Below are 13,093 nucleotides of genomic sequence, written 5' to 3'. Positions count from 1 at the left end.
TATTGCTGCTATTTCTGTGGTGCCTTGCCAGCAGTTGGGTGGGCTGCTGGCTGTGACAGATAACAGCCTAAACCAGGAGGAGGAGGGGCTGTTAACACTGCTGCTATGCGAGGCTTAGCAATAGCTTCAATTTGTGTTTTGTGGAAAAGTTGATTCTTAAACACTACGAAGTGATGTTTTGTTTAAAAACACTAAAAACAACCAGCTGGAGTCGTACCAGGAGAACGATTTGACCAAGCAATGTTTTGTCTTCTGGTTTGTCTCACTTCCTATTGCTCGAAACACCTGAGAATATGAGAGTGGGAGCGTTATCTCACTTGTACCACTGAAGCCCATGTTTTAAAGAGCAATGAGTTACAATGTCAGACTTGTTGGTATGGGCACGATTTGCAGGACATCCTATCAAAGGAATTCTGATATGCAGTTCAGAGTCTCTGAAATGGCCTGCTACAACCTGATGCTGTACTTGTCACAAAGATACTCATTTTGTTTTGTTGTTTATTCACTTCCCTATCTTTTCCCTCATTACTGCTTCCCTCATGTCCTTGTATGCTGTTCCGAGTTCTTATTTGATTTGTGCTTAATGGAAAAAATGTATTTTCTTGGTGGATGCTTTTGACTTGAAAGTTTTGTCTTCCTTTAAGACCAGTAGGAAAGGTGACCCAAATCAGCTCTGTGAAGTTTGAGTACAAGGATTGCACCATCAATCATTAAGTGTTAGGTGAAGTCTCACTTATTTTAGGAGAACATGAAGACTGAAATGAGCTGTGTCAGCATGCTGAAAGTGATCTAACTATTGGGCAGCTCACTGAGGGGTTTTATTATTGAAGTATGCAATCCTTTCTTCTGCTTTTACATATCATTAGAATTTGTTCAAAACCAGCAGCTAATTTGCAACACTTCAAGCATTCTTTGTTTTTTTTTTTTTCTTACATAGGAATAATTTCTATAATTGCATGACTTGAGATGTAGATGCATACATCTGCACAGACTTGTGTGTGGTGCTCTGTATGTAACACCAGAAGACATGAGCTTTCATATCTGAGCCATCAACTTTATTTAGTATTGCTTTAAACTGACTGTGCTCTGCAGTGCAGTAAGTCCTCAGTGTGGAGAGGAAAAAAAACATCTGGAGAACACTTAACAAAGATCATATTTGCTTTATAGGTGCAGAGCAGGAAACAAGTGAAATAATTTGTGCTCAAAAACAACTGTTAAAATTTTAGTATTAGGAATGTGTTATTGAAAGCATGACAGTCAGGTGTGTTGGGGTAGTATGGATCGTGCTCTAGTTGTATCTGAGAGCAGCTCAGTAGTGGAAAGGTGGAGGCAAGTAATTTTGAAACAGATTCTGCATCTAACCAGCTGCATTTCCTGCAAAAGCACAATGATTTTTCCTTAAATAATTGTAAGCAGTTAGTTAAAGACAGGGATGGTACGAATAGTGCCAGAGATTTAGCAGTGGGGGAGGATCTCCCATAGTCTGCTGGCATTCTTTTGAGACAGAAGCTTTTTTCTTGGGAGGAGTTCAAGTTCCAGCTCTCTTCCTATGAAAATTCTCCATGTTGGAGTGTAATGTGATCACTTGAGGTCTTCCTAATCATTCTTTATCACTGAAATAATCTATGTGTTTGTTGTCTTTTCCATAAAGAAGGCAAATTAACGAGGAAAACTTTACACAAGTATTAAACTGCTTTATTTTTTTTCCATGCAGGGTTCACTCCGTCGCCTGTTTCTCAACCACAGCCATCAGCTGGCCTTAATGTTGACTTTGAGTCTGTGTTTGGAAACAAATCTTCTAATGTTGTCCTAGATTCTGGTGGTAAGACATCTACCAAAATAGGTGACACGTCCTCATAGTCTGTGTTTAATCATATGACAGTGTTCCAGTTGACAAAAGAAAGCAGGCTTTAAAGGATCAATAACAGCATTCTTCATCTAGCTTTTTCTTACTGTGTAAGGAAAGGCTACTTCATTATTTCTGTATGTATCCTGAAGAAACAATTCCTTAAATCTTTTCTGCATTGGAACTTCACACTGTGAACAGCATTATTTAAGTGTTGTCAACTGTGTACTGCAGCAATAAGTGGAGTTAAAGTTGCTTCTTAATTTTATTCAGCGGTGCAAAACATGATCAACACACTCAGTTGCCTGTGCATTGCTTTTTGATGCAGAGATTCACTTCAGGAAATGATCATGTAAGGGTGAACCATCAAAAATACGGTATTAATTTGGATTGTAATCAGACTGAGAACCCTTCTATTCTTCTGAGAATTTGGGAAGTAAATATTCCGGCCTTCTGACATTTAACTCTTCCAATACTGGATTGGCTTTGGCCAAACCAGTGAAGTGCTAAAAGCAAACACTTTTTGATACAACTGAAATCGTTTAGAAACATTTAATTTTGTTTTTTTCATGTTTCGTGGTGGTTGTGAATCTGTTTTATATAAAATAGATGTCACATAGGTTAAATCAGTAGAACAAAGCCTCCTTTTTCTGTAGTCTCTCTTTTATCCAAAGGCACAGTGCTTTTATCTTGTGTTCGTTGTAGTGCTGCTACTAGGTTAAGCTGTTTCACCCTTTGTGTTGAGCTAGCTATCTGCTGAACTGAATATCACAAAGTTCATGGGAAGCCTATGATTCAAATCAGTTTGTTTATCATTTCAAGGCTTTGATGAATTAGGTGGTCTACTAAAACCAACAGTGGCCTCCCAGAACCAGAGTCTTCCAGTTGCCAAAGTACCACCTAACAAATTAGTGTCAGATGATCTGGATTCATCTTTAGCCAATCTCGTAGGCAGTAAGTATTGAACAACTTACATAAATACTTATTTAATTCTTAAGTGAATAAAATCTCAGTAGTGTCTTTTTCTACTTTGTGACAGATTTGGGCATTGGAAATGGAACTACTAAAAAGTGAGTATGCCTAATCAAAAATGGAGCTTTTCCTCTTGGTAGTAAAATCTTATGAAAGCACAGGTTCCAACTTGCCCAGAGCGTCATCTGCCCTTCAGAGCATGTTTGGGGTGGTGCTTTGATTCTGATTCTCATCACATGGGATGTAACAAATTAAGAGATGCTTGAAAGACTATAGGTTGAGGAGTAACAGCGGTGGCAAGATGCCATCCTTTGTCTGAGTTCTTTCAGGTTGTCTGTATTTTTGGGAAATGAGTTCAGATTATTTCTTTAGGTTGTAGTGATCGTATCACGCATTCTAAATACTTCATGTGATCCTAGTGCATGCAGAACTACAGTATGTGAGACCACAAACCTCAGGCTTCTGCTTGACCTTTAGAGAAGTGAATTTTGAAGCAGGGCCTGTTCTAGAAAAGCAGGCATCTGTTCTAGCAGTGAAGTTGAGAATGTGATCAGCAAATTTCATGCTCACTGGGGCGGCCTATTGCCAACTCTGCAGTCACTCTAGCAGAACTCTAGTGTGTAGTTGTTCATCACTAAACTATTTTGACTTCAGTAAAGTAAGCTAGGCTAAGCCATACCAGGGAATCTGAGCTTGAATCAAGCTAAGGTGGCTTTCCCTGGACATAGAATCATAGAATGGCCTGGGTTGAAAAGGACCACAATGCTCATCCAGTTCCAACCCCCCTGCTGTGTGCAGGGTCATCAACCACCAGGCCAGGCTGCCCAGAGCCACATCCAGCCTGGCCTTGAATGCCTCCAGGGATGGGGCATCCACAGCCTCCTTGGGCAACCTGTTCCAGTGTGTCACCACCCTCTGGGTGTTGCCTTGCCCTCAGACCTTTCTTCAACTCACTTGCTGAATGAGCGTTGCTAAATGAAAGTTTCATTGTTCACATTTTGTAAAAGCAAATCGATTATTTTTCTAACAATTCTTTTACAAATTTATTTGAAGTGATGTAAATTGGACTCAACCAAGTGAAAAGAAACTAACAGGTGGTTCCAACTGGCAACCCAAGATTGCACCTACAACTGCATGGAACGCTCCAACGCTGGTAAGCAAACAGTCATTTTAAAATAGTGAGTGAAAACTGACAAATTTGGAAGTGACAGCTGCAGGAAAGAGGCAGTAGAAAATTGAAATAGGGATCAGTTTGAGACGTGTGCTGCTTGGATTTGTTTTTCTCAGCTGTGCAGTTCTAGTAAATTAGTTTGCTGTGAGATATGCAAGTTTAACATAAACTGTGGTGTTCCTTGAGCAGTGTGTCATGGCAAGATAGCTGGCTTCATGTTTCAGTGAATTAACATGAAGCCATGCACTGATGTGTTGGGGATACTTGGTAGTCTAGTTAAGAACAAGTCTGACAACCGTGTTCTTCAGGTGTGTTGATGTGCCAAGTGTGTTTACTATTACAACACTTAGCCTGCTCTGGGGGTGAGAATGGGCTGAGATTAATCTTCAGGTACTTCTCATTTGTGGTGCCCACTGTAGCATGTAATATTGGCTAGAATTTTGGGTAGCATGTCAGGTGAGGGTTCTTAGCTAACGTGTCCAAAATAATAGAAGATACATATGGGTAATTCTCGTGTGGTAATGGACCACTTTTGCACGTGGATCCTGCTCACCCTTTCACCAGTGACTTGGAGAACTGTACACTGCCAGAGCAGGTAACAAAAAGTCCCAGAGGATTTATTGCATCTGACTCCAACTGGGTGAGGTTGAATCCACAGTGCAATAACCAAACATTATGGGTTAGGAAAGAGAGTGTCTCTGGATCCACCACTTCATCCCAGTGGTGACCAGTGTTACCAGCTCAGTCACAGAGGGAAATGTCTGTGGGCCTTACTGCAAGGTGTGTAGGTATTGAAGAAAGTGATTTCTCACTTCCTTTAGTGATTGATGGTTTGAGTTTATCTGTGTGCTTTAATCTGTTGAATAACTCATGTCTTGTATATGCATCTTGTGATAAGTCATTATATTTAACAACTTTTATTCTTAGTTGCTGAGACACTTTCCTTCCTGTGAAACTGCTCTGTGAACATAAAAACCCAGAAACAAATAATCTAGAAGAAAATTTGCCTTCCTGTGCTGGTCTATTTATTGTGGAGTTACTGCTGCTTGCTAAATAAATATGCTTTTGAAAAGAAGACTTCCTTGTCTTTGGAAAAAGGCATATACCAAATAAATGGACTATGCAGAGCAATTAAGAACATGCTAAGGGCAGTATCACGGATGTACGCTGTCTCAGTAAATGACTTGAATTACAAGAATGCGTTGGGGTGGACATGTAATGTATCTGTGAACTAAAATGCTATCTGTGTATATTCCATTGTGTAAGTATTTGCTTCTAATCCAGTGTTATTGCATTATGTAATTGTTCTCCCTGGGAAATACAGAATGGCATGCATTTTCCACAATACGTAAGTGAAACAACCCACAGCCTTTTTGCAATCAACTGGCATGCTGATATTAACCACTGCTGTTGCAGAATCTCATAACCTTCTTGCTATTTACACATTTCTCATTTTAAAATCTTTGGTGTGCCAAAAATTGAGCTTTTCCTAGCATACACAAACTTCATAGGTGTTCTGCAGGCTCTTGATTCGAATGATGGCATGGGAAATACCAAGATTATTTTTCCTTGCTTTAAACTGTACCATTTGCTGCCAGAGAGCTGGGGTGTGTGTCTGTGCTGCCTTCAATGCACTTGGTGAATTTTGAATGAAGATAAGATGTTTGTGTTTGAATAACTGCATGAAACCTCACGGGCTTCTGTTACACTTGGCACTTTATCCACATTTGTGGTAGATCTTGAGTGTTTTTCAGAGGGGAGAGACCAATATGTAATTAATGCTCACGTTAAGAAGGAACAGCCGTGCTGACGGTTCAATGGGCAAGCAATATCCAATGCTTGCTGTCTGAGCAGTGCAGAATCTTTCATTTCAAAGAGTTGATGCAAGCAGTGGTATTGGTCTTTCCCTGAGTTCTGTTTTCGTTGCAGGTGTCAGGTTCATTACTGGAGCAGTCAAAAAGAATCTATGTAGCCAATATGTTTAAGTAACATTGAAAGAACAACCAAAGTACCCTAAGAAAAGAAGAATGCTCTTCAGAGCAGCCGTTCTGGCTGTGTGGATATATGCAGTCTAGATATTCCTGACAGGGAAACGCGTCCTGATGGCAATTGAAATGCCCATGGCACTGGCTACCATGTATGAAAAAGGCAGCTGATACCTTTGAACTCAGCTCAGAATCAGCACTGCTGATGTCTTGTGCTTCATGTTACAATTCATCTGTTTAAATTCATTTAATTTATTTTAATTGTGAGCGTGTCACCGCTTCCCTTTTTTCTGTGTTAATAACCTCCTGTGCATGCTGGGAGGTGTACATTGTCTGCCTTGTTCTGAGTACTAATCCCCATGGCAATGAAAAATCAGACTTTTCCCTAAGAGAAAAGGAGATGGTATGGATAAGGCAGCAAGTTAGCTGGATGCTAATAAACACAATTTATAGCATGGAAAAAACTGTTTTTGTCCTTATGAGAATTGATAGTCATTTCAAAAGTGGCTGATGAAGCTGTGAAACAAAGACAGTGGTTTTGTGTAATGAAGAAGTGTCTTCCATGTACTTTAGACTGCCTAAGAGTTATCAGCTGTTTTTTTTATGTATATGGTGCCAGGCTGTTTATAGAAATGCAGCTCAGTCCTAGGTTTCCTCTGACAGCGTTCTGCCTCTAATTTCATAGAAGTTACTTTGGGGTGAGGATAGTGTAAATGTACCTGTAAGGTGTTAGGGGGATTCCTAACCTGTTCAAATTGAGTGCACTAAGCAGATGAGGGAGAGACAGCGTGAGTTACAGTCCATGTGTTGTAAGTAGGTGTAAATTGTTTTGAGGGCTCTGTCTGCCTTTGCATTAGTAAATGATCCTACTGTAAGTTTAGAATTATCATCTTATGTAGGCTTGAGACAGAACAAGAGAAGAGAAAAGTTGAGTTTCTATTCCAATTAATAGATGTTGTGCTTATACTGAAGCATGGCAGGGAGATCCCCATAGCATGTAGATCCTGACTAAAGAGAGGAGGATTCCTATAATGTCTACAAAACCAATGGTAATTTGGCCTTTCGGTCTTCAAAAATTCTCTTTTAAGACTCTCGTGTACCACAGCTTCTCATTTTGAAATATGCTTAATGGAATTCTAAGAAATCTGCTTAATGAATATTCCTTCTACAATCTCTCTGTATCATGTAATGTTCTTTAACCAGAAAGTCAAGAGGATGCCAGTATTCAAACAGGTTAAAACCAGATATGTGATTATGAATTCATCATGATGATCCAGAAGCTTAGAAGCCTAGATATTTCATCTCAAACAATTTGGGTCCATTTTAACACAAAGGCTGCAATTTCTAAGAAGCTCACACACATCTTTGCTATCTTCATAATAAGCAAAGTGCAGCAGCTTTACCTGTACGCAGCCAATCCCTGCTCTCAGCTCACCTCTGTTCTTCCCGCTAGGCACCGCCTGTGATGGCGTATCCTGCCACAACGCCGACAGGGATGATGGGCTATGGGATGGTGAGTAGCACTTCTGTAACTCCACATTCAGGTGCTGTGTATGCTTTGATCACTCACTGGGTAATAGTGATTTTCTTTTTTCTGAACTGCTTCACCAAAGACTGAATTTTACCTCCTGGTGAAGCCACACCTCGTGTTCAGTTCTGGGCCCCTCACTGCAAGAAAGACATTGAGGCCCTGTAGGGTGTGCACAGAAGGGCGATGGAGCTGTGAGGGGTCTGGAGCACAAGTCTTATGGGGGAATGGCTGGGGGAACTGGGGCTGTTCCTCTGGAGAAGGGGAAGCTCTCGGGAGGACTTATTGCTCTGTACAGCTCCCTGAAAGGAGGCTCGGTTGAGGTGGGGTTGGCCTCTGCTCCCAGGTAGCAGTGGTAGGATGGAAGGAATGGCCTTCAGTCACGTGTAGTGGTGTTGCTTGAGAACTGCATCTCTTGCTGGCACACCAGTTGCAGAAGTTCTTTGATACAGAGCTGGCCTTGGTGCTTGTTGCTCTGAACGATGGTTCAAAGTTTTGTTCTTGGCTCAAACCTGAAAATATTTCTGAAATGTGTTCTAACTGCCTCTGTTCTTCATGAGTACAGTTGTATAGCACAGCTTTGAGTGAATGAAATGGAATTTTCCTGAAACACCTTGATCTGTATAATAAAAATTGGTTTAATGGTATAATCAAATTAGATTCATAACTTGTATTTAATAAACAAACAACAAAAATGGCACGTCTTGTTCTGTGCACACTCATTTGTGCTTAAAGTACCTGGGTGCCGACTGGAATCTGATCGATGTAACTTAGCACTGTGATACTGGCAGCGGCTTCCTGGTGACTTTGATTCAGCACTTAGGGAAGGTAGCATCTTCAGAAAGCAATCTTGTGTAAAGCAGCATTGATTGTGGTGTTGAAAGGCTGATAGGAAATGTAAACTAGAATTAATAGTAGCTGTGTTGCTATGGGTTGCTGTTACTTGTTGGACGTGCAGCGTGAGCAGATGGATGAGGTGGGTCATCAGGGCGATGTTTGGCTTTATAACATCCTGGCTTTATAGCATCCTGGCTCTTTCATACTTTCCTAGGATCCCTAGCAGTAAGTGTTGACCTGTAGCTCTTAATGTGGCCATTTCTAAGCAGAGATCTAGGAGCCCTTTTCTGTCAGTGAGGGGATCCTGGACTGGCAGTTCTGTTGGTACTGCTGCTGACTTCAGCATTCCCTGGCTACTTTTTTCCTGTGTCTTCATTGCACCAGCAATTATTCTGAATCTTTGTTAGGGTATTTTTCAGAGGGTCAGTTTTTCCTGAACGGGTTTGCCCTGTGGATGCCTTCCTAGTTAGAGTGATGGGTGGAGTACTAATATTTGTCAAGGAAAAGTGACTTGGATGGGATGAGTTCAATAGCACCAGTACTGGATATTCATGCAAAGCTGAGAGGAATGCCAGAAGCAACAGCAGTGGAGATAAGAGTCCAAGCAAAATAAAACTTGACTTTAAGACCATTGATGTATGTTAAATTGTTAATTGAGCTCAGCCAGCACTGTAGAACACTTCAGGCTTGGATTAACATTAATTTTATGCGTAGTTTTCAGTTTCTTGAGGTTCTTGGTACTTCTGGAGGCACTGACAAGCTCTGTTGTTAGACCTCGGTGTTAGTGGCAAGATGACCAGCACTAAAGCTTGTTTTTAAATGAGTGTTCCAGTGTTTTTCATCTTTGCTACAAGGGATGAAATGAGCTCAGTTCTATGACTGTTCCTTAAGTGTGCACTGATGTTCCTTTCTAGTAAGCTCTACTTGCAGAACACCATAGAAATGTTTTGACTGCATATATCAAATAGGGCCAAGGCCTTTCATGCGTTGCTGTTTTCCTTTCTGTCCTTAAGAACTTGAAATGTTTTAATGCTAGATGTGATTTAATGTTGTGTGGATTGTTTTCTAGCCATCACAGATGGGAGGTATACCAGTAATGACACAGCCAACGTTAATATACAGCCAGCCTGTTATGAGACCACCAAATCCTTTTGGCCCTGTACCGGGAGCACAGGTGTGTATGCTCAAAAATTGTTACTGGGGAGAAACTACAGCTGGATCCGTTGCTCTGAAGGTGTTTCAGTAACTCCTTGTATTGGGAAATGCATTGCACAAGCACGCTGGTTCATGTGAGGATCGCTTCCTGGCTTCTGAAATCCAGGTTGATGGCATAAAGTTTGTTATACAAAAGCAAAGGTGGAATAGCAGAACTATAGATAATGTCTGAAACTGTTGTTCCCCTGGGGGTTGTGACTGGGGCTTTCCTTCAATTACAGCGTTGTCAGGATATCCAGTAGCTGTGCAAAAAATGGTGAGGAAGACAAACTTTGAACACTTCCATGCTCTTTTCAGAAAATAGTTGATATTGGGAATGTGAGGTAGTTATAGTGTAGCTGAAGGTGCATCCAAGTTTAGCTGGCAGACTGGGACTCCAGCATTAATGCTGCATGTTCATTCTTGCCAGTCAAACGTTTCTCAAAGTTCATGCTGTCCTTCATGATGCTATTTTAAAAAAAAGCAGTGATATGACAGTATTTTGATCTGACTATGAAGAGCTCTCTCTGTAGGTGGCTCTTTAAAAGCATGTATTTATTACTTCCGTACTTTAGGTGCAGTGGATGTACTTGTGTATCGGTGCAAGTGTACAGGTGTGTGTGTGTTCTGGGGGCTGTCGAGTGTGGAGGAAAAAGAATTCAGCAGTAGGTTGGAAGAGAGCCTCCAGCCTTCTTCCAGTTGTTCTTCCAGCTGTTGTCTGATCCTTAACAGGAGTTCCATGCTCATTTTAGGTCTTTGTGGATATATATACTATATATATATATATAGGTAGATATACATTTCAAAGGTTTTATCTGAAAGAGACATTGTTTGATTTGCACCTTCCCTGTAACTTCAGGCAAGTGAATGTAGGTAACTCTTATATGGGGTGTCATACTGTCGTGTGGAAAGGATGAGCTTGGCACTTGATAGAGAGCAAGTCAAATAAATACAGATAATCTTCCTCAATTCTGAAAGCATCAATGAGGAAATACTCCTTTAAAAAATGTGCCTGCTTAATTCAGTTATAAACAAGTAGATGTGAATTGCTATGTTGAGCCTTCCTGCTTCATTTGACATTGCAGGGTTGGTCTAGGTTGAATCTCAGCTGGCTGTCATAACAGGAAGAAGAGAAATTAATCACAAGTGAGGTGTGTAGAGCTGTATTTATTGTGCTGTAGTCTGAGAACACTTGGTTCCTGCAAGGATTAATTTGACTGGAAACATGCCCTTTGAATCAGCACTTACTGTGTGCTTAGGAAGGATTTTCCCTGAGATTTGCAGGCATTGAATGCAACTTCAGGCGTGAAACTCTTTGCCTTTGGTGGAAGCAGTGAGAGTTGATGGCTGCTGGAGGTGAGACCTGGGGCCTGATCCAGCAGTGTGTGTTGTGCTTCAAGTGACACAAACTCTAAGTGGGAAAGATGGCTGCATTCAGTTCTAGACCTGTTGGTGCTAGAAAAAAATGGGTGACCTGTGCTGTTAGCATTGAACTCCTCTCCTTAAAATCTGCCATGGCATGTCCTGGTTTTCCAGCATATTTATAAGCAGTAGAGATGGATGCAATGTAGGTGGATGTGGGTTTGTATGCATTACACTGCTTTTGGGTTTCCATTTTCATACTTAGAGGAGTCCCGTCACAAGTATTTGTCTGAAGTTGGCTGGGGCATCCAGGGAGTACCACGGTCGAGCTTTTTTCCCTTAGTATTTAGTGTGAACAGGCTTCCTGAAATTCTGTCTCTCTTTCTGGTTACTTGCTGATGTTGCTAATGGCAGAGCATCAAATCTACCAATCTTCCACACTGCTTTCAAACTGGGATGTTACGTTGGACTTGAATTGGAAAATCTCCAATTAGTACCAATTCAACTGGATTTTTTAATACATGATGTCCTCTTCATGGTCAAATAATATGAAGAATGTGTCACGAAGTCAAGTTGCAGTGGGCATGCCTTGAAGTTATGGCTCTGTTTGGCTTAGTAGTCTGATTCAAATCCTGGAGAGTGGTGGGGCGTGAGCTACAGCTTCCCAAGGGGAAGAACTGGGTTTGAGAGGTGAGCTGCTGACATCCTGAAACTGCTTCTCAAGCACTTCCATTCTGTCTCATGGCTCTTCCATAATGTGTTTATGGGGACTGGACCAGAGTGCCGCACTTTTAGCAGGGCTTCAGGAGGGACATGAAGATTTCAATCCCAATAGCATTAATCCTGAAAGAACTCCTCCACCTTGTATGCTTTCCAAGACATTGTGAAAAATACCAACTTGCAATATTTACACTCTGGGCAGAACTGCAATCCATTCTATAAGTGTGTTCCCTGTCACACGTAGGTGGGCAGATGTTCATTTCCAAAGGAAATATGCCTTCCATGGGGTGGTTTTGCAGTGGGTATCATGTGCAGGTACACACAGGTTGTTTGCAGCTCAGCTATGAGTCAGCTGTTAAAATGGTGGGGTCAGAGGTGGAGAAGGCTGACTCTGTAACTGCAAAAACATGCAAGTTCTGCAGGTGGAGGGCAAACGTAACTTAAAGCACAATGTATAACTGGGAAAGCATAACAAAAAGGACAAAAGGCTTCAAGTAATGAGAAAGCAGCAGATATTCTTACAGGTTGGGGGTTATTAGCCTCTTCCAGCAGCAGCTGCTGAAAAGCCAATACCTGTGCTTGTAAATTATGTACTTACATGGCTGAATTTGGAGGTGGTGCTTTAAATACATGGCTCTGTGACTTCATTTTGTAGTGGTTTCAGGTTCCAGTTCTCACATAAAGGATGGCAATTGACAAACTCTCACTGTTATCTCTGCCACCAGAACGTACCCTCTGTTCTCCTTCCAGCCCTTGTATTAAGAACAATCCATTCGCTGCTGTCCTTCTTCTTAGGAACATTGCATTTTGAGGGGAGAGGTGCTGAGAGCTCTTTCTCCTGCAGGAAGACTCCTGGAGAGCTGCTGTGTTCCGGCCAGGCCCTCAGCCTTCTCTGCCTGCCAGTTCACAGCTCTACCAGTAAAGCAGAGAGAGCTAACGTATCCCACAGCGTCAGGCTTAATGTTTTGAGTCTTTTGAAGAGAACTGCTGTGAAAGTGCAAGTCTGTTGGCTTATTTGGTAACTGGCACTTGAAGTTCCCTTTCCGGAGGGGCGCATCCAGCTTTTTCCTGCATTACACCAACCACAGAAGAGGCTTTCTGTTTTCCATATGACCAAACTCCTTGTTTTAATAGTTGATTTCTGCCAAGTTTGCCTCAACCTCCCCTTGTCCTTTCATTACACATTCAGCTTTCATATTCTGTCATTGAGACCTTTTTTCTTTTTCTTACCCTGTCTCTGTCGTCTTTCCTACTAGCTGTCTGCAGCATCCAGCCCTTCCAGTCAGAGTCCTCACAGAGCCTCAGGAAAGGACCCCTTTGCAGAGCTCTCTCTCCAGGATTTCTTGTAGAACAACTTAGGTATTGTCCGTTATTCTGGGGAGGTGCTGGTTTTGTGATGTACAACGAAGATGAAAGTTCTAATCAGTTTTATTTTCTTAAAAACACTTAGGGATATATTAATAAAAACCAGTCATGTT

At 41.5% G+C, this 13,093-nt stretch overlaps 1 protein-coding gene across 4 annotated transcripts in view; it reads left to right on the top strand.

The window, feature by feature from the left end:
- The window catches only part of PICALM (phosphatidylinositol binding clathrin assembly protein), a 63,565-nt gene that overhangs the window by 48,222 nt on the left and 2,250 nt on the right, over positions 1 to 13,093 (top strand). For 2 of the 4 annotated variants that reach the window (XM_048934217.1, XM_048934214.1), the window contains 8 exons: positions 1,715 to 1,822; positions 2,669 to 2,800; positions 2,886 to 2,916; positions 3,872 to 3,971; positions 5,314 to 5,337; positions 7,428 to 7,487; positions 9,409 to 9,513; positions 12,872 to 12,974. In XM_048934217.1, the coding sequence (XP_048790174.1) occupies positions 1,715 to 1,822; positions 2,669 to 2,800; positions 2,886 to 2,916; positions 3,872 to 3,971; positions 5,314 to 5,337; positions 7,428 to 7,487; positions 9,409 to 9,513; positions 12,872 to 12,964 (653 nt within the window). In that variant the 3' untranslated portion in view covers positions 12,965 to 12,974. The remainder of the gene's footprint in view (positions 1 to 1,714; positions 1,823 to 2,668; positions 2,801 to 2,885; positions 2,917 to 3,871; positions 3,972 to 5,313; positions 5,338 to 7,427; positions 7,488 to 9,408; positions 9,514 to 12,871; positions 12,975 to 13,093) is intronic. The other 2 variants (XM_048934215.1, XM_048934216.1) reach the window with 2 other exon arrangements.

The sequence above is a fragment of the Lagopus muta genome, chromosome 1, assembly GCF_023343835.1.
Source record: "Lagopus muta isolate bLagMut1 chromosome 1, bLagMut1 primary, whole genome shotgun sequence".
NCBI classification, from domain to species: domain Eukaryota; kingdom Metazoa; phylum Chordata; class Aves; order Galliformes; family Phasianidae; genus Lagopus; species Lagopus muta.
The sequence above is the reverse complement of the archived record's forward strand: the minus strand, read 5'-3'. Positions and strand labels throughout refer to the sequence as shown.